Source organism: Bos mutus, chromosome 22 (assembly GCF_027580195.1).
Source record: "Bos mutus isolate GX-2022 chromosome 22, NWIPB_WYAK_1.1, whole genome shotgun sequence".
In the NCBI taxonomy this organism is placed as follows: Eukaryota; Metazoa; Chordata; class Mammalia; order Artiodactyla; family Bovidae; genus Bos; species Bos mutus.
This window is the reverse complement of record NC_091638.1, coordinates 37,832,491-37,853,613: the sequence shown is the minus strand read 5'-3', so window position 1 is coordinate 37,853,613 and position 21,123 is coordinate 37,832,491. Positions and strand designations below refer to the sequence as shown.

The 21,123-nt window shown below is 42.1% G+C and overlaps 1 protein-coding gene across 16 annotated transcripts in view; it reads left to right on the top strand.

Moving 5' to 3' along the window:
• Positions 1 to 21,123, top strand: part of ATXN7 (ataxin 7) — a 156,846-nt gene that overhangs the window by 25,036 nt on the left and 110,687 nt on the right. For 10 of the 16 annotated variants that reach the window (XR_011461974.1, XR_011461975.1, XR_011461973.1 and 7 more), the window contains exons 1-3: positions 16,936 to 17,184; positions 17,593 to 17,901; positions 18,125 to 18,193. Coding sequence is in view for 7 of the 16 variants with exons in the window: in XM_070359793.1 (XP_070215894.1) it covers positions 17,604 to 17,901; positions 18,125 to 18,193 (367 nt within the window). In the remaining 9 variants the exon portion in view is untranslated. Of the gene's footprint in view, positions 1 to 4,074; positions 4,174 to 16,932; positions 17,260 to 17,592; positions 17,902 to 18,124; positions 18,194 to 21,123 lie in introns of those variants that run through there. The other 6 variants (XM_070359794.1, XM_070359796.1, XM_070359795.1 and 3 more) reach the window with 4 other exon arrangements.

Sequence of the window (21,123 nt, the reverse complement as noted above, 5' to 3'; positions counted from 1 at the left end):
TCCGAGTAAGTAAACTAAGGACCCCATTTAAATCATGTTTTTGGAGAATATGCCCACAGTTGACAAACAGCTTTAAAATTTTTGGTTTATGGTTTTTCAATTGGGAGACAGGAAAGCAACAAATGCTCAGAGTCACAAGCTTGGCTTCTGACAGGGGACAAGCCTGGAAGGATAATCAGTGATGTAGCCAAGCTGCGTACTTTGGGAGGTAGATGCTCAGTGACAAGAGGCAGCCCATGACATGGCATCGCCCCATGCAGGAGAGCTAGCCTTAGTAGCCACGTTTTTGGAAGAGAAAGTAGAAATATGGAATTTTAAGTGGATTTCCCCACTTTTTAAATATTACCAACAAATCCCTCCCCACCCGGAGAGCTAGCCTTAGTAGCCACGTTTTTGGAAGAGAAAGTAGAAATATGGAATTTTAAGTGGATTTCCCCACTTTTTAAATATTATCAACAAATCCCTCCCCACCCTTTTCCTGTAAGATCACTAAACAGACAGACAAAACAGTGAACTATTTTAGGCCCATGGTCTTTGGAGTGAGAGTTGAAGAATGGAGAGAAGAACGTGTAACCTAGCAGGCAGCTCAGATTCATACACTCCTGGATCCTGTGCTTTCGGGGCACATCACTGGGCACAGGGCACATGCTCCACACGTTTTCACTGAATAAATAAACCTGCTGGGGTAGCCCTCTGCTGAGACATGGAGAGTGAGGAGTCGGCCTTCCCTCACCTCCAGCTTAGAAGAGAGAATCAAATCAGAACCTTTGTGGTCCTCCTTGTGGGCCTGCTTTTGCAGCCCTTTCTCTTCTCTTTCACAGCCTCTCTGCAAGCACCTGGGGCACATTCTTACACTAAAGCTCCAGAGTTTGCCTGGAAGTGAAGAAAATTTAAGAAATAAAAAGAAAGTGTATACTGTCATGCTTAAAAACAGGTCCAACTCAGTGTAGCGTGTATTTCCTTTCCTCTATCAAGGTTAGTGCAGTTTTGCTTAATTTTGATAGACTCAATTATATAACAAGAAGTGATCCAGATTATGCCTTAAATTGCAACAAGGCTCTCAGAGTCTTAAAAGGACATAGAAATGTTATTCCTAGAAAATGAGTTCTTTTCTTTAAAACTGATAAGATGCTGCCCATGTAACAGTGTGGGCTTTTTGCTGTTTAAAGTTAATGAGAAGACTTTTCTGAACCCTTGGGCATTCCACAGGATCCTCTTTTATATAAAATTCTGCTGGATATCTGCCTATTTATTTATTTCGTAGTACAAACATATTACTGTCTTTTCTGCAAGATTATTTTTGTTGCAGTTATCAGAAATCAATTCCAAAAATTTAAGCTCAGGTTAGGGGGCCATTTACCCTGCAGGTCCAGGGGATTCTTAGAACGCTACAGAGGATGTGCTTGGATCCTCTGGGAGACTATATATGGGACAAGAAAACCCTGGAACCCCTTGGGCGGAAACCAGTTCCTTTTTTGTCCTCGGGGGTTCCAGGGCCTCCTGGGGCTGGTTTACTCTGAGCAGCATCTTCACACATCAGTCTACTCACTGGTCTTTTCCTAAACACTGAGAGCACATGGGGGAGCTTGCAGCATAAACCAGAATAGACCCTGTTCATCCCAGTTTCTAGTTCTCAGGAGAACGAATTGAATGTCTTAGTTTGGATCATGTGTCCAACTTTGGCCAAAACAAGAGGAGTTTGGAGTCCCATAGTACGAACATGACTTGGCATTGGGAAATATGGTGCTTACAGAATCACCATGGGCTCAACAGCCACTCTAGACAAAAGGCATCGTCTACAATCTCCATCCCCACCCTCCAACCAAAAGAAAAAGAAAGTAAATATATGCCTCTCAGGACTTTGGAGAACATTCAAATTATGTCTTGTCTTCTTGTTTCATGTCCTCTCCCACCTGTAATGGGCTGTCACTTTTAGAAAATCTTTAAAAATTATATTTATTGAATGCTTGTTATGTAATAGGTGGTGAATGAGTAAAAGCTATCAAGTTTTATGTTTCTATTGTTCGAAAATATTCTCCAGTCTTCCTTTTAAATTATCTCTCTTTCTCTTTGCAAAACAAAATAAAGCGGCTGTTTAGACAGTTTGGTGTACTGAAAAGGGAACTAAATAGCACCAAAGGCCTCCGTTCTGGTTCCAGTTTCAAACCATTTATTTACTGGGTAATCTTGAGCAAATTATGACCTCTCCATTTGTTTCCTCAGTAGTAAAATGGAGATCATAATAACAGCTCTTTTGAACACAGTGTTATTGTGAAGATAAAGTGAAAGAACATATACAAATGTGATAGTTTTTTTTTTTTCTTTTTTCCTATTGAAGAAAGATTTCTGACCCCTATTCTGAGAAAAGTTACTATTTTTAAATGCTTATTTTTAGTAGCTGCCACTACCATTTTTTCTCCAAGAATAGGGTTTCTCTTAAAGCATTTTTACAGTATTCAGGCTAGTAAATGGTGAATTCTTTTAAAGGCAAACACTATCTTGGGGGAGATTTTACAGCACTCAAGATCTGATGACTTCCTTGAATACTTGGAGATATAGATGAAGTATCCTGATGGAAAATTGAAAGCTAGCTTGACCTGGAGAAGTAAGGTCAAGCACATACGATGCCACTGTTACTCTGTCTGCGTCTCCAGCCCACCTTGAAGGAATAACCATTGGGGAGGTGGCTAGTGGCTGCTTCTGTCCTGGGAATTTGTAGGTTCCCTTGGAGTGATTTGGCATAGCTGTAAAATTTGGCATAGCTGTTTAGGATGCAAAGAAATGAATTTTGGCTCAGGACACACATGTTAAACAGGATAGTGGCTTTTATTGGAAATAAGGCAGAAAAGAAACACTAAAATAGAAATCAGAGAAAAATTTTTAAAAGGTATGAGACTGGGATGCAATTAGAAATCTGAGAAACAGCTGGCTTATAAAGATTGTAGGAATGATTACATTGCTGAATAATATTCTGTGAGTGAATAAAACAAACAGTTTAAAAAGGGAGAGGGGAGGGATATGATCCAGGAGCAACTTAAAAGCCAATAAAGGTAATTACGAATAAATGTTCAAACATGGCATAGAATTTCAGCCACTGAGTTTTGCAGAAGCTTTATTAGCACCTCAAACCTTAGAAATATTTGGCTTGCCATCTTCGAATGTATGATAATAAATATGAGTTGAGGAAAGCAGTATTCCTGCCTCCCGACCTTGATGAATAGCCAGTGAGGATTATAGGAAGAGAAGTGTATTTGCTAGTGAATTTTTCATATGAAAGCAGCCTGCCTTGTGCTTTATACTTGAGCAGCATCTGTGCCGTAGTTGTGTCGTTGCCCATATTTGCTGTTCCTTCTCTCCTGCTGCCTGTCAGTCTTGACACCAGCTTAATTTCTAACTCTGGCTTGTTAATCTCCGGTCCCTTGATTCTGTACCTCAATGTCCACCCCCCCCCCCCCCCCGCGCTCCCAAATTAATTTGAATAGTACCCACATTCTACTTTAAATGTGCATGTATGCAAGTACAAAAATACATAGATAAGGGAGTGGGTTTGTGTGTGTGTGTGCTTTTTAGAAAGATGGTTTAACTGAGCTTTTGTTTCCTGTCTGTACTATTATAAATTGCTTTTATAAACTGCTGAATGATAAAGGACAGAGAGAGCTCTCCAAATAATATTCTCACTCAGTGTGTTGTGTGTGTGTGTGTTTAAATCTGTGATTCTGACAGGTTTCATAGGAGCAGGCTTCCTGAATAGCCATTTTAAAAATTAAGTGAAAACTCATTAGTGGCAAATTACACACAATGATTTTAAGCCCCAGGAGGCTGACTCTATGTACATATTGAGTAGTCATTTGTTCTTAGTTTATTGTGTAAATATAGCCAATTAAATTCTTTGTAAAAAAAATTGAATTGAGTTTGTTGTAAAACTGGTACAGTGCCTCGCATTTTAACACTTTGACATTTTAAAGCACATATCATAATTTGGGGACACTGGCAGCTAATGAGACTAGATTTCTGATTCATTTTATCCTTTGTTTCATCGCTTTGCCTGTTTTTTTTTTTTTTTTTTTTTTGTAGGTCTGAACAAAATTAAGAAGAAAGAGCTGCTACAATCACAGCAGATGAAGATCCACTAGTAAATTGATCAAGATTTTTGGCCAGCCCTCCAAAGAAAAGGTAACTTGCTCTTTCACCATCAGATCAGATCAGTCGCTCAGCCGTGTCAGACTCTGTGACCCCATGAATTGCAGCACGCCAGGCCTCCCTGTCCATCACCAACTCCCGGAGTTCACTGAAACTCACCATAGCAGGGCTGAATACTGCAGTGCGTCTGATTATAAGAGTTTTAGTTCTACCAAAGGATGGTAATTTTTAAAATTTAAGGTATCTGAGTAAGATCTTCAATTTTAAGCATAACCCCAAATATGATCATATTAATGTGAAATGATAGTGAATTTTAGAGTACAGTATTTTTAGATGTTTGTCAGATTAAAATCTTCAAAATAACCCTCCCTCCCCCAAATTCAGTGAAATTTTTGGAATACTTTGGAGATAGGAAATCCACCCCCCCCCCACCCCCATCTATAGCCACCTTTTCCTGTGAAGCTGTCTAAAGATGTGCTCTTGTATTTTGTCCTGTTTCACTTTGCCAAACTCCTGTTTTCTTCTCTCTACAAGCAATGTAGACCCAGCTGCCCAGGGCAGGGGAGAGTTTAAGGAAATTGTAAAATAGGCAGGAGGACTTCAGGCGCACTTCCTGGGCCCAGGGCCTTTGCCCAGCCTGCCAGAAAGCTCTCTGCTCGTGAGCAGTCCCAGATCTTCACAGAGATAGCAGCCACCGTTGATTGAGTTTCTCACTACACGATTGTGATTTTCCTCCAACTATCTGGGGAGGAAGGTGGTAAGTTTCAAATAATGTGAAAAAGGAGAAAAATTGCCGGAGGAATTTTTATTATTAAAAAAAAAATAATAAAAGATCTATGCTCCCATCTACTCTTAAAAGAAATGAGGGGGCTTCCAAGTTAAGATGCAGTTTAAGATGAGTCATTGAAGAATAAACCTGAAAAGAATCCAAACAGGAAAGACCAAAGGAGTTTCAGCATCTGAAACTGATCAGCTTACATATTTAGATGACAAATTGCAGTGCTTCCATCAGGTTATAGGCATCTGTAGCAAAGATAGAACCATTGTGGACAACATGAACATGTATCTTGACCATGGCGAAGCAGAAACGGGAGCTTCTAGAAGGATGTGGTAGTTCTGTTAAGGTGTTTAGAAGAACATAAGACTGGATAGCTATGCAGTCTCAACCTTCAAAACAGGCCCTTAAAATTTTTCCGGCCCAAAGCTGAAAGGCCAGTAGTGCAGAGGTATCTTTCAGTGATCATCACAGTCATCACCAAGGATGTTATTCTCTGTGGAATGTCTGGAAAGTGCCAGAGAAGAGAGAAGCAGGACTTTCCTAGATGGTGATCAGCAGCTGGCAGGGGTGGGATATGAGGAGGTGAGAGGAGAAAGTAGAGAGAAAACATATCTGACAGAAATGCTAAAGGAGCTCGTTAGTCCATAATTGTTTATTGAGCTTCTACTGTGTGCAGGATTGTCCCTGAGGAGGAAAAGAGAGCAATAGGAGGTGATTTTCACAGACTACTATTCTGATGAAGAATAAAATACAATAGGATTGTTACTGTTCAGTTGCTAAGTCATGTCTGACTCTTTGCAACCCCATGGACTGCAGCACGCCAGGCTCCTCTGTCCTCCACTATCTCCCGGAGTTTTCTCAAATTCGTGTCCATTGAGTTGGTGATGCCATCCAACCATCTCATTCTCTGCCGTGCTCTTCTCCTTTTGCCTTCAGTCTTTCTCAGCATCAGGGTCTTTTCTAATGAATCAACTCTTTGCATTTGGTGGCCAAAGTATTGGAGCTTTAGCTTCAGCATCAGCTCTTCCAATGAATATTCAGGGTTGATTTCCTTTAGGGTTGACTTGTTTGATCTTCTTGCAGTCCAAGGGACTCTCAAGAGTCTTCTCTAGCACCACAATTGAAAAGCATTAATTCTTTGGTGCTCAACCTTCTTTATGGCCCAACTCTCTATACTGAACTGTGTTGGCAAAGTAATGTCTCTGCTTTTTAATTCAGTCTAGGTTTGTCATAGCTTTTCTTCCAAGGAGCAAGTGTGTTTTAGTTTTTGGCCGCAGTCACTGTCTGCAGTGGTTTTGGAGCCCAAGAAAATAAAATCTCACTACTTCCACTTTTTCCCCTTCTGTTTGCCATGAGGTGATGGGACTAGATGCCATGACCTTATTTGTAATGTTGAGTTTCAAGCTTTTTCACTCTCCTCTTTGACCCTCATTAAAAGGCTCTTTAGCTCCTTCTTGCTTTCTGCCATCAGAGTGGTACATACAATAGGGCACCAGGAAGCCAATGACAAGGGGTTAAAGAAGTATCGGACTCGGGTCTGCAGGGGTCAGATGTGTGGAGGAATGAAATGTACCAGGTAAAACTATGAGAAACTATTAGATTCATGACCAGTCGCAAAGGGCTTACCTTTTCAGTACCAGCTGACTGTAGGCCCCAAAATCCATTCAGCAAGTATTAATGGAGTGCCTGCTTACATGCAGTGCTCTTCTGGGCACTGAGTATTAATTAGTAAATAAAAGGAACACAAGCCCCTGCCATTGTGCCACTGGAACAGATAACAGGTAGCAAATATAATAAGTAAATACAGTGATCTGCCTTCTATTTTAATAAAACCACTCTGGCCACTCTATGTATTCAGTTAGGGTATACAGAGCAAGGGTAAAAACAGTGAGAGCAGTTAAAACTGTGGTTACTGAAATAACCCAGACCCATCAAAATGTTAAGAAAATGGAAAACCTAACCTTAATGAATTTTTTTGATTGTTTTCAAAGTCAGCAATGTAAGAAAAGAATTTGAGTCAGCCTAAATAAGTCTGTGGGATTCTGCCATGTGCTGACACTTGCTGCTTTGGGTATAGAAGTGATAAAGGAAGTAAGAGAAAGGTGAGGACTTCGGGACAAGGCTAGCTTGGGAAAGGTTAGAGTGGATTTGAACCTCACATGAAAGCTTGATTTTGATTATCGCATGAAGCTGAACAAAGGGAAAAAATAATGGCGTGCAACTAGTCACAGAAGTAAAAAGGTGGAAAGAACCCGAACGTCCGTCAACTGATGAATGGATCAGTAAATGATGATATATCCACACACAGTGAAATTTTATTCAGCCGTAAAGTAGAAGTTACAGATATGTGCTCCAACCTGGGTGAACCTTGAACCGTATGCTAACTGAAAGAAGTCAGACACAAGAGGTCACATACCGCATTGTTTCAACATTGTGAAATATCCAAAATAGGCATATCTATTGAGAAAGAAAACATGCGGTTTCTAGGGGCTGGGGGAGGGATGGGAGAGGGGGAGTGACCACTTAATGGGTACAGGGTTTCCTTTCAGGGTGATGACATGTTCTAGACAAGGCTGTGAGTATGATTGCATCACATTGTGAGTGCACTCAGTGTCACTAAGTTGTACATTTAAAATGGTTAAAATGGTGAATTTTATGTTATGTGAATATTACCTCAATTTTTTTAAAAAAAGGATGGCATGTGGAAAAGTATTTGAAGGATATGTGTTTTACATCTTGTCTAGCTAGAGTGGAGTCTTTGTAAGGGGGTGTGACAGATGATAAAGCTAGAAGAAAAAAAAAAAGGATGTTGAGTCAGATAGTGAAAGTTGTTGACTGCCAGGCCAGCAGTTTAGATTCTCTTCTGTTGGCAGCTGTAAAACCCAGCAGGGTCCGCTCCACAAGTTCTTAAGAAAGAAACTGAAGCAAGGTTGGTGCTTTGGGAATTGCAGCCTCTGGGTTGCAAAGTAAAGCAAGCAGTGCCTGGCTTTATCAGTCTAGGATATTTCTGCTCACCTCATGGAATTTTATGATACTCTCATGGAAGTCTTAAACAAAATTAATTTAGAATTTCCTAATCTTTAAAAAAAGCATTCTTATTATAGTTCCTGATTATGAATGTTTGCTATTAAAAAATATTAGGTAACTATGTGAGGCGACTGATATGTCAGCTAACCTTGATTGTGGTAATTGTTTGGAGATATATGTGTGCATGCTTAGTCACTGTTGTGTCCAACTCTTTGTGGCCCCCTAGACTGTAGCCCGCCAGGCTCCTCTGCCCACGTCATTTCCCAGGCAAGGACACTGGAGTCGGGGGCTACCTCCTCCTCCAAGGGATCTTCCCAACCCAGGGATAGAACCTGCGTTTCTGTGTCTCCTACTTTGGCAGGCAGGTGAATTCTTTACCACTGGCACCCTCAGTGAAGCTCTATGTATCCATATCTGTGGATCTTTCTCAAGTATCTCAAATCTTCACATTGTACACCTTAAACATACATAATCCTTTGTGTCAATTATATTTCAGTAAAGCTGGGAAAAATGTAAACATTATATAAACCCCAATAAAAAGCCCCTTTAATTACATTCCTTCCCTCTCTACTACCTGTAAGTCTAGAGTTATCTACTGTTTTCTATACATAGATTTGTTGTTGTTATATTTATTTTCACAAAAGTGGCACATATTATGCATAGTATTTTGTATATCCCTTAACAATATTTATATCTTGGCTGTCTTTCTTCTACTTTCTTTTGGATTGCTGTATTACATGCTAGACCTCCATTTGTAAAGACAACAACAAAAAAAATGAAAAGCAAATGCCATTTACCTCTTATTACAAAGAAAATGCAGTGTCATAAAATGTAAAAGTGACCAACACGATGAGCTCTTACTATTTGCCAGGCATTCTTCTAACCATATTAATTTGCTAACTCCTTGTAACAACCTGATGATGTAGATATGGTTTGATCCTCCTTTTGCAGAGAAGTTAACTGAGGCACAGACAAAATGTGTCCTATTTCATTTTGGTAACAGGTCAATGGATTGTCAGTGGCAGAAACGGGCTCCAAGACCAGCCTCAGCTCCAACTTGTTCAACTCCATCTTGTTATGAGGACCTTGTGGTCAATGGTATGAGATCATAGAGATTTTTCAAGAGAAGTCAACCTGAAATTTTGTGTGAAATTTTCCAAATTTTAAGGTTGGCTTTAAAAAATAGCTTTATTGAGATGTAATTTAAATGCTGCAGATTTACCATTTGAATCATTTTTAATACATTGACAGTGTTGCACAGACAGCACCTCTATATAGGTCTAAAATTATTTCATCAGTCCCAAAGGAGACATTGTTTCCATAAAGCAGTCACTTTCCATCCTTCTCTCTTCTCTCTAACCAGATCCTGGAAGCCGCTCATCTGCTTTGTTTCTGTGGATTTACCTGTTTTGGATATTTCACATGAATGAAATCATGCAATATGTGACTTTTTGTGTCTGGCTTCTTTTACTTTGCGTGTTTTTGAGGTTTATCTGTATTGCAGCATTTATCAGTATCTCATTCCTTTTAATGGGTGAATACTACTCTATTGTGTGGCTATACCGCATGTATTTAGGCATTCCGCAGTTGGTGGACACCTGGTTGCTTCCACCTTTTGGCTTTGTGAAAAATGCCCTTATGAACCTTGGTGTACAGGTATCTCTTTGAGTCCCTGCTTTCAGTTCTTTGAGTGAACATCTAGAAGTGGAATTGCTGGATCATATTGTAATCCTTCGTTTAACCTTTTAAAGGACTGTCAAACTGTTTTCCACAGGGGCTGCACCGTTTTACTTTCCCATCCACAATCTACGCTGATTCCTCCACATCCTCACCAACACTTGTCATTTGCTGTTTTGTTTGTTTTTATTTCCTTAGTGGCTATCCTAGAGGGTGTGGTGTGATATCTCATTGTAACTTTCGTTTGTATTTATCTTACGACAAAAGATGTTGAGCATCTTTTCACGTGCTTATTGGTCATTTGTATTATCTTGTGTGGAGAAATGTCTATTGAGAACTTTTTGAATTGTGAAAATTGGATTATTTGTCCTTTTTAGTTTTAGATGTAAGAGTTCTTTATACATTCTACATACAAGTCCCTTATCAGGTAAAGGATTTACAAAAATTTTCTCCATTCTCTGGGTTCGTTTCAGTTCCTTCAAGGTGTCCTTTGAAGCACAAAAGTTTCATGATTTCAATGAAGTCCAGTTTATCTATTTGGCCTTGTTTTGTAAGAAATACTTAGTAAGTTGGATTGCAGCCTTCTAACCATCCACTTGTGACTGCAGCTGCGCTGCCCCTTTCCCCAGAAACCGATGGGGAAAAATGTTCTGTGAAAATACCTGTTCTCTGGAGTGAAGACAAGAAGCTCTGGAAAGCGGCAAAGTCGAGTCTCACCAGTGGTGGTTTTGTTCTGGTTTACCTTTTCTGCTCCTGAGGTTCCTTCACTTTGAGCAGTTGGGTGGAGAGGAGGATGCAATAGAAAGTGGAGAGCAGGATCAAGGTCTATGTGTCCTGCAGATATTATGCTGGTCAGAAGCATAAAACTGGTTAAAATAAAAGGTTGAAACTTTGCCTTAAGTCATAGATGGTGCCATTTAAAATCAAAGTTGCCATGAGAATGAAGTAATTGTGTCTTTCTGGGAAAAAGGGTTTAGGGACCATGAAATCTAGAGAGTCATTTGGGTTCAGGTCTCTCCCTTTGTATAAGAAAATATTTGTGTGGGTTGGGGATTGAAGATAGGGACCTGTATTCATTTGCAGCCATTCATTCACATGTTAGTGAAATGTAGTTAAATCTGCATGCTCTCTCTCTCTACCAAGGAAAAGAAGGTTTTATGTTAGAGGTGGAAAGGTTCCACAAAGGACCTTTGTGGAACAGTCTGTCTTTGGGGAACCCAGATGGGTTCCTGAATCCATGTACACGAAGGGTGTGGCAGTTAGGGGAGTTGTGTTTGCTGGATCTATGTCTTTGCTTAGGGCTGGAACTTTGCTGCAGAGAAAGGGAGAAAAGAGCTGTGTTATTCCTTCCTGCTTGTGCTATTACACTTTCAGTTAGTCCTAGAGTTCAGCCCTAAGGCATTTTGCTGACCAGCTTGGGGACCTGGCCACCATACATCTTACAGTTTGTGAGGAGGTGGTTTCCATGTTCCAAATGACACTCTTACGTTGGGAATGCAAACTGTTAATCCATGGGAGACTAAACATATATTTCATTGCCACCATGATTTCAGGACATATACTACCCTTAACCTCGGTCCAGGAGGTCCAGTTTAGATTTAGAGGTGTATGAGATCCTGTGAGCTTAGTGTGAGAGATCAGGAAAGATTTTGTTAAGGAAACAGAACGTGAAGGGGGGATGTGACTGTAGGATTTTAGCCAAAGGAGAGTAGTTTTATAGATGGTGTGATCCATGTGAACAAAGACTTGAGAGCTGGGATGTGGAGGGGGAGCATACTCAATACTATGATTTGGTCATTTTGGCCAGACTGTAGGGTACCTGCAAGAGGGAACACTGTAGATGTGGCAGAGCTGGGCCTGGGGCCAACTGTGAAGGACCTGAAGTGCTATGAAAGGAGTGGTTATGAGTTGAGGAATTGGTGCTGAGCCCCTGAAAGTGTTGAAGCAAAGACTGACATAACTGACGCCATGCTTTACCCTGCAAGAATGATGGCAGCATAGCATGGCTAGAGTGGAATTGGGGCTTTCTATGTGACAGACGAGGTGCTAGCAATAATAGCTGTAGAGTAGGGTGTGGTGTATGTGTGCTCAGTCGTGTCTGACTCTTTGCGACCCTATGGATTGCAGCCGCCAGGTTCCTCTGTCCTTGGAATTTTCTAGGCAAGAATACTGGAGTGGGTTGCCATTTCCTTCTTCAGGATCCAACTCACGTCTTTAGCATTGGCAGGCAGATTCTTTACCTCTGTGCCATCTGGGAAGCCTGTAGGGTAGGGTACTTTTGTACTGATAACTTTCTTAATACTCCTCATAAAGTAGATGCTCTTGTTTTACATCATTTTATAAATGAGGAAACAGGCCAAGAGAAGTTCAACTTTCCCCAGGGTTATACAGTAAATAAGTGGTAGAGCTGGGATTCAGCTTGGGCGTATTGGCTGTAGAACACATCCTCTTAACTGCTGGGCCCAAAAGATGGTGATAGTTGACCGTCTTCAGTGACAGCTGATTGGTACAAAGGTGACATGGGGAATTATTTTTAACAGTGGGTTTACTCTTTGCATTTTATTGCATCTGAGGCAGTGTGCTAGGACTATGACTATACAGTCAGCCTCTTTTTATAGCTAAACATTAGTCCAGTTTTTCCATTCCATTTCTATAACTTAATCCTTTTCCTCTATTTTTAAAAGAACTCTTTAACCTTAAGGCTCTAAATAAAGATTTTAAATGAAATTTGTGAATCATTTAAAATTACAGGCTAGTATCAAATTCCTAGAAACATTTGGGTGTTATTCAGTTTAAAGTTATGTGTTAATACCTTCTCTATGTGTATTGTTAAATTTTCTCTCTTTCAAAGCAGTTTACTATTATTGATGGATGATTCTTTGGGAGAACTTGTACGAGCTACACTCGTATGATTAAGAAAACAGACCAAAAATTTAAAGCTTTGCACTTTTGGGCAAATGACATAGTCTATAGAATGACTACACATACAGGTTAAGTCTTTTATATATAATTTTGAGTTGGTTATTTTTGGCTGTGCTGAGTTTTGTTGCTGCGGGCAGGCTTTCTCTAGTTGTGACGAGCTGGGGCTACTCCCTTGTTGTGGAGCCTGGGCTGTAGGGCACATGGGCTTCAGCAGTTGTGGCTCGAGAGCATGGGTTCTGTAATTGTGGGGCGTAGGCTTAGGTATTCTGCAGCATGTGGGATCTTCACAGACCAGGGATGCAACCAGTGTCACCTGCGTTGAGAGGCAGATTTCTAATCACTAGACCACTGGAGAAGCCAAGGTTACGTCTTTAAAAAGATAATTACCTTCATCTTTAAGTCTCCACTTTTTCAACTGTCTTTATTATTCCTAATTTTGCACTTGATTTTCAGCAGTTCCAGCCACTGAGCTGATGAATTCAATTTTTTCCACTGTTCTCCCCCTACTGGAATACTCATGTATCCATAACAGGCCAGAAGGTATTTCATTAGAGGGAGCACAGTTAAGGAGAGGCCTGGCCTGGACATACCCCTTATGCAGAAGAGAGCCCTGGCTCTGTCTGGAGAAGAAAAAAGGAAAGAAAGGTGGTCAGAGAAGGGAGAAAGGCTGTAAACAAAGGCACAGCCAATTTTAGGAGGAAAGAAACCCATGGCAACACATTCCTAATTCAGTAGTTCCGAGTTTCTTGTTACTCAAATGATTGCAGTCCTTTGGGGTTGATGATGGAGAATCTCTGTTATCAACCCTGTAATTTGCACACATAAATATACTGTAGTTGCTAGTTTTCAGGTTTATTAAAATGTTGTATTGGGACTAGTGGTTCTTTTCAAACAAAAAGATTGGTCATGTGGGGTCTTGCATCTTAGAAAAGTTGTAGACAGTTTCAGCCATTTTACGTTAAACTGGATTTAAAGATTGTTCTGTTGTTTCGTTTTGCATTTAGTGATGCCTTTGGCCTTTGAACAAAGCATTTTACAAGTGAATCTGCTGTGCAGAGAATCGTTTTTGTAAAGAGAGACCTTGTTACCCTTGGCACCTACTGGGAACGTCCCTAAATTTGGATGGTGAAGTAAGGCCACCTTTTAAATACATCCCTGGAAGGGATGAAATGCTCAAAACTTGGCAGCATTTCACTTCTGACGGCCTAGTTCTTAAGCCACATACAGTCTAATTGGTGGTGACAGCTTTTTCCATAAGAGCATTTTGATGAATTAAAAAAACTTCTCCTACTTCTCATGTCCTCAGAGAAATTACTGTGTTGTGTTCAACCCGGTGCCTAACAGAGCACCTGATACGTGGTAGGTAAGCAGAACCTGTTTGATGAGTTGAATCTTCATTACTCAAACCTTATAAAACCTATCATTTATCTGTGCAGACAGATACTGAAGATCTTCAGAACTGAAAGAGCATCAGAAGTATACTGGTAGAACTGATTGATAGCATACAAGGAACACTGTTATATGGAAATAATAATAAATGAATGTAAATTGTACTGCTTATGGTTTTACATATTTTTTTGGGTGCAGAAGAGGGGTGTTTAGGTAAGAAGTCATCAGGTCATCCTTATTATCAAACCAAGTTTTTGAATTTCTGTTGTAATCTTGGTTATAGGGAGTGTCTTTGATATAAGAACACTTGTTAAATGTTGCCTAAATTTGAGTTTCAGAACACTGTACTTTTCTCAGCTAGCACTTTTGGCTTTTGTTGGTTACTCATTCAAACTATTGGGAAACCCAAACCAACTCTGGATATCAGAAACTGCGTGTTCTAGAAGGAGTTAGGACTTTTCATGGGTGAAGAGGATCTGGTAAAAGGCACTGGCTGCAGGGAAAGAGAGATGGCTAGAAATTGCCTGTCATTCTCTTGGTGCTCACATCTTCAACTTGGTAATGCAGTTCTCAGATAAGAATTTATCTGAATTGCTCAATGTGATATAAGATACCTGTTTATAGTATTTGTTTTGTCTTTTTTTGTGCTTTCCATGTATCTTTTCATGCAGTGCTCAGAAGGAACCTGGCTTTATCTCTGTTTTACAGGTTAGGAAACTGATGGTCCAAGTAAGTTAGGCGACTGGCTTACATTACATAGTTTGTAAGTGAAGAGCCACTATATGAACTCAGAAAAAATTCATAGGGACTGGCTCCAGAGCCCTCCCTCATTTTCCTCATCTGTAAACAGTAATACAACTCCTGCCTTACACAGTTGTGAATATTAATAGAGATAATGCAAACCTCCAACAATGCTTGGCACCTAGTAGGTACCCAATAATTGATAGCTGCTATTAGTAACCATTTCTCTTAATAACTATCATAATGCTAAGAGGATATTTAGTATTTTTTTATTTTAAGCCCTGTTGTGTTTTCTTTATTGAACCAGTCAAAAAGAGGGGGAGGTATGAAACTGGAATAAAGAAGGAAGTTGAAGTATTACAAATTGCCATATTGACCCTCATTACCTTGAAGTCATATTAGTGAATCTTGAAGTATTTTCACATGTAAAAAGGGGGAAAGCGAGCAGTATCTTGAAGCAGGGCTGTCCTTCACTCTTCCCCTTATTTTTATTTTCATCCTGTACTCTCAGAGATCAGAAGGGCTGAACTCAATAGGCAAACTCTCTTTGGAACCTACATACCTGGGTGGCCCCAAGCTTTTCTTTTTAATGGCATCTCCAAATGCCATAAAATTCAAATTTTTGTTTTTCTTAAATGTAGAATATTGCAAAATACAAAATAATCCATAAATTGTGTGCTTTAGTCGCATAAAATCATTAAGTTAGGTGTTTTTTAAATGTATTTCTGTAATTCTACAGATTTTTCAGTCATTTGGATGAATGAAAAACTGAAGGTCTACATTGGTGACATGAAGATTGAGGGCCTTTGTTACAAGTTAGGTAGTGAACTACTAAGGAAATTATGTTTTACCTACGCATTTTTTCTCACTGATCTTCTTCTGTTGGAAATTAAAACTTTAGAAATGATTTTTTATACTACCAATCATTTCTACTATTTTTGGTTATTCTTTTTTTTTTTTTTCCTCTGCTTCTTAGATAAGGACAGGAAGCATCCATAACTTCACTTTTGGGAACTTTTGTTTGCATGTCATCCAGGAAAAAATTTAGACTTATTTCTAAACATTTAAAAAATAAATTCACATACATATGTAATTTAAAATTTTTTTTCCACTAAAGCCCTTAAATTTTGAACCTAAAATAAGCACTTTCCGCAGGAGCCCTGGGTTAAGTTTAGGATGCAATAACGTTTCATTATTTTTTAATCTTCTTTAAATATCTTTATATTTCTGAGGGTTGAACTTTGTTTCTTTTACAGATAAGTTGGCCACCTCTGTAACATCAGATGATCCAGATTAAGAAAAAAAAAACATGAACAATAATTTTAAAAAATGAATAAGCCTGCTTTTTCCCCATCTAAAGAAAGCCTCTCTAAGCAGCTATGACACGCGTGCCTCAGGAGTGCGGATATTACTGCTATGTGAAACATGCTGATTAAAATCATTGTTTCTGTCTCAGGCTGCAGATTTTTCACATCAGTTTGAAGGAACAGTAATGCTAAGAACACTTAATTAAAAGCGCTTGATGTGGTCTGCTACTGTTTCAAGTACTTCAGGTGCTTTAGTTCATTAAATAGCCGTTTATTTTACCATCTTTACCCATCACTTGAGCAAAAGCTTTACGCGCAATGTGTGTATTGCGGAAGGGTGCTAAGTTTTGTGGGCCAGTGCTTGAGTGAACAATATCTAACAGAAAACAGTATTTTCTAGGAATGCTGTACATTCACCTAAGCCCTAGCTTCTCGCCCTGCCCAGGCAAAGAAATTATAAAGAGGGAGGGAGAGACCAACAGCTTGAATTAAAACTAATTAGACTTGGGGGTGGTGGGGTGGTGAGGAGGGGATGGGGGTGGTAGTGAATGAATCACTTCCAGGAGCATTGGAAAGGGAAATACAGAAATTTGGAGTCGTGTCTCTAAAACATGTAAACGGATTCGCCTCGGTCTCTCTCTCCTCCACTGCATCTTACACTGGTTTCATGGTCTCCTCTTTGCTGAAGGAGCTCAAGTAACCCGGGAGCACGCGCTGATCTCCCGTGGTGGGCTTCGGGCCGACACCTGGGACAGCACCTGGGCTGCATTTTCTCGCCTGCCAGTGGTTTCCTCCGCGCTAGGCGTCCGCTCAGCGGCGGCTTCCCATTCATGCTTTTGACAGCCGCGCGGCCGCTCGCGAGCTGAGAGCGAAGAGCTCCTTGAACCCGCCCCTGCTGTCCGGATCGGACCCGGGCGGGAAGGCCCGACAGCTACGCCGCCCGCTGGTGCCCCGGGGCCGGCCGGCCGGCTGGTTCCTCCATAGGTGGCTGCGTTTCCGACTTCGCCCTGGCTCCACTCCGGGGGCTTGACGTGCAAACTTCGCCCGAGCGAGCTGAGAGGGAGGGACCGGCAAGGGGGAGGAGGCGGCGGGAGGCGCCTCCGCTTAAGGGAGCCGGCCGGGCGCCGCCGCTCGGACGGACGCGCGGACGGAAGGAAGGAGCGGGGCCGCCGGGCCCGGCCCAGGGATGCGAGCGGCCTCAGGGTGGGCAGCCTGGGGGCCGGGGGTGCGTCTCGGGCCTCCCCGCCGTGGGCCGCCGCGGCGAGGCGCGGGGCTGAGGTGGGGGCAGCTCTGGGCGCCGGCCTCCGCGCCGGGTCTCCGCGGCGGAGGCTGGCTGGGGACCCTACGCCGCGGTGGCGGCCCGCCGGCTCTCGTCCCCTCCCCCGAGGGGCACTGGAGTCGAAAGCGAAAGCGAGCCCGCGCCGCGGACTTTGCGCCCAAGGCGGGGGATGGGGGTGGTTGGAGGAGGAGAGCTGGGGGTCTGGGCGGCCGGGGGCGCTGTCAGCGCGCCCCACCCGGCCCGCGGGCCGCGCACGCCGCCGGAACTCCCCGGCGCCTCCTTAAAAGCAGCCCCCGCGCGACTCTTTTCCCCCTTTTTTTGTTACATTGTAGGAGCGGAAAGAATGTCGGAGCGGGCCGCGGATGACGTCAGGGGGGAGCCGCGCCGAGCGGCGGCGGCGGCGGGCGGAGCAGCGGCCGCGGCCGCCCGGCAGCAGCAGCAGCAGCCTCCGCAGCCCCAGCGGCAGCCGCCGCCGCCGCGGCGCCTACGGCCGGAGGACGGTGGCCCTGGCGCCGCCTCCACCTCGGCCGCCGCCGCAATGGCGACCGTCGGGGAACGCCGGCCCCTGCCGAGTCCCGAAGCGATGCTGGGACAGTCGTGGAATCTGTGGGTCGAAGCTTCCAAACTTCCTGGGAAGGACGGTGAGTGTCCACGCCCTCCTCTTCCCCGCGCAGCCCCCATTCCCCCATCCTCAGACCCGTCTCCTCTCCCCCGTCCCGTGGCCCGCCCCCTCGGGGGTCAGAGATGCTATCGGCCGGGTTGGGGAACGCGGAGGTGCCCGCACCTACTCCGTGCGTGCGTGAGCGTGCGTCACACTCTCCGCAACTGACCTGCCTCTCCCCTCCTCCTGTGTGTATCTCCTAGGGACGGAATTGGACGAAAGTTTCAAGGAGTTTGGGAAAAACCGCGAAGTCATGGGGCTCTGTCGCGAAGGTGAGTCCAGCCCTCTGATGGAGTTTGTACAAGTCCAGGGAAAGTATCCTGGCCGGCTGGCCAGGGCGGTAGCTTGAGCCCACCTGAACCACTCCGCTCCTCCCACGCGAGGATGCTGTCTGATAAAGAAGGGGAGGATGGAGCGTTTGGAAAATCCGGTTTCCGGGGGCTTCGTATATCCGGGAGCATCGGGAGCCCTTCAGTGGAGGCCTGGCTGGGTGCAGTTTAAGCGCATTGCTCAGTGATGCACTCTGGGACCAGTAGTGAGTTTAACCCAAATCTCTTCAGGTCTGACCCCTTATGGAGAAACGCGAGGAGTGGAGGGAGGAATTCAGCTTCCAAAAGCGTCTCCACGAACGGCTTAGGGGGTCTGGAAAGGACACCTTGCCACCTGTAATTGTCTGCCAGCAATAAAAATGAATTTTAAAAAAGACAGCACTTTACCTGTACAGCCTATTTCCATAGGATTTATGTTACAAAGGTTCATCAAAAGGATCATCACAACCAAGGAGCTGTTGATCGGATTTTTTTTCTTTTTTGTATTTTTATGAAAGTGTCAAAATCAGCGGGGGTGGAGGGGTCACAGAATTTTATCTGGTGAAAAAAGCTTTTGGTGCGCTTAGGTAGTGAAATCAGAGTCTAATTATTGGTCAGTTTTTAATAAAAACTGGTAGAAGGAAATAACTAACTAAACGTGTATCTCTAAATGAAAGATATCTAGGAACTGTCAGACTTTTACTTCAGGTTTTCTTTTTCTTTAAATAGTCCCCTTTGCTGTCTCTAAGGCCTGTGTCGGTCCTGGGCACATGGTGGTCAGAAAGGTCTAAAGGAGTCCAGTCATCTCTAGACTGAGTTCAAGCTGTTCCTTCAATAGTAGTATGGACAAGGACTTGAGTGAGGTTTGGTATCCAAAATATTGAGTTTATATTCCCAGCAGAACTTTATTTCTCAGTGTGGCCATTTATTTTGGCATTGTTATTGTCAAGGGCCCAAGAATAGGTACAGCTTTGGCAAGTGAAACATTTTAAAGTCCAGAGTTGGCCCATTGTTACTCTGTCTCCACACTTCTTGTTTTTAGTACCTGTCTTGTTTTCATGTTCACAGTTTTGGTTTTTTTGAACTAGCTTTTTGTTGGCTCTTGGCACTAGGAGGAAGAGTAATACCAGTGGCAACTTTCTGAGAGCTTCCAATTGTAACAGATTAGAGAGCAAATTAGTTGATTTTGCAAAGGAGAATTGCTGTTTGAGAGCAAAGGAAAGAGAGAGAAAGCACAGGACTTGCTGGCGATGTTGCAATAGGAAAAATCAGTTGTTAGTCCGGTTTTAGTGTTGAATTGGCAGCCTGCCTGGGCTTAAAAAATTTTAAATCACTAGGTGGTAACTCTCCTTGGAAGCAGTTGGAGTAGAGCTTTAGAGGACCTGACCTGCTCCTGTTCTTAGTTTTTCTTCTCTGGGTGTGGATATATTTCCCATAAAGAGTTTCTAAATCTGTGTGAAAACAGGGTGCTAATTATTGGTAATTCCCCTATAGAGGTTGAATAAGTATGTTTGTATTTCATTGCACTACTTGGTCTGGATAGAGACCCAACCTAATGTAGTTGTCTGGACCCACTTTTTGCTGTATTTATTATTTTCCCTTTGGGCATAGTCATTGGTGTATTTTACCAAAAGAGATCTAGGACCTCTTAATTCCTGTCTTGAGGCACAAAGGGATCATAAATTTGGTTTTCTGTGCTTCTGACCTATCAAATTATTAGTGGCTGTTAGCGATACCATTTTTTCCCCTAAGCTTCTCTAACTATTCAGAAGATGCTAAAGCAGCCAGGATGGCTGAATTTCTGCCTCCCAGTTTTAAGTAGAGACTGAAATTTCTAATTCAGTCAGTTCTTGATTCATATGTGACTTTGGATTTTCTGGGATAAGTATAAGGATGTCCAGCACTTTAGACAGTGGGCCTTTGTTTTTCTAACAAATAGTTCATGTCAGGCTGTTTAAGCATGAAAATACATTTTAAAATTATCAGACACTTATCCTTTGTCTTTGATTGAGATTATCTCCAACCAAGGAAAAAGTGTTTTGGAGTTAAATTCTTACTAATTCTTCTTGTCAACAAAGTTAAATTGAGAAGAAATATGTAGGTAAATTGATACTATGAATGAAGCACTAAGTCAGAAACTCCTTGTCTTGGAAGATATTTAGGAATATTGACCAGACTTTTTGAATTCTCCAGTTTATGATTGTGCACCTAAGAGTTAGAAACCTAGGTTTGAAGTTGGTAAACGTTGCATTTTACCTTTCAGAATCTAAATTCCTCTTTGTCAAAGGAGATGATAATACCTACTTCCCATGGAGGTTGTAAGGGTTGAAATTAAATTAGATAATGGAAAATGACTCTATACGCATTACTTCTTTTCAACCCTTTCAACTGCTGATAATCTTAGGCCTGATCTCCTAATTTGGTATTTATCTAGGTCAGAAATTTTTAACCTGGGGCTTGAATTGGCTTCAGGGGATTATGGTTGTCCTGAAATTGTATGCAAAATAGTATGTTATGTCCACTTATGAGGGCAGGTGTCCCCAGCTTTTCCTGGGTTCTCAAGGATTGTTCGCTTATCGTTACCTTCAAAATTTCTAAGTTAGAATCTCTTTTTTTTTTTCTTTTCCTCTCTTTTTGCGCTTGTACTTTATTTTGTCTAATTCCTTCATGATAAGACTGCCCAAGAGTTAATGCTGTGGGAGAGATTGGAACCTTTGACTTAGGTGGAACTGAGATGATCTGTGGTTTAGCAACTATATCATCCCCCTGTTTTCCTTTTAGCACAGTTAGATAAATGTTAGGATAAAATATCCCTTATCTTTCAGAGATCAGCCTGTTTTTCATTTATATCATCAAATTTTTATTGCCTTGCTTGTTTTGTTCTGTAATATGTA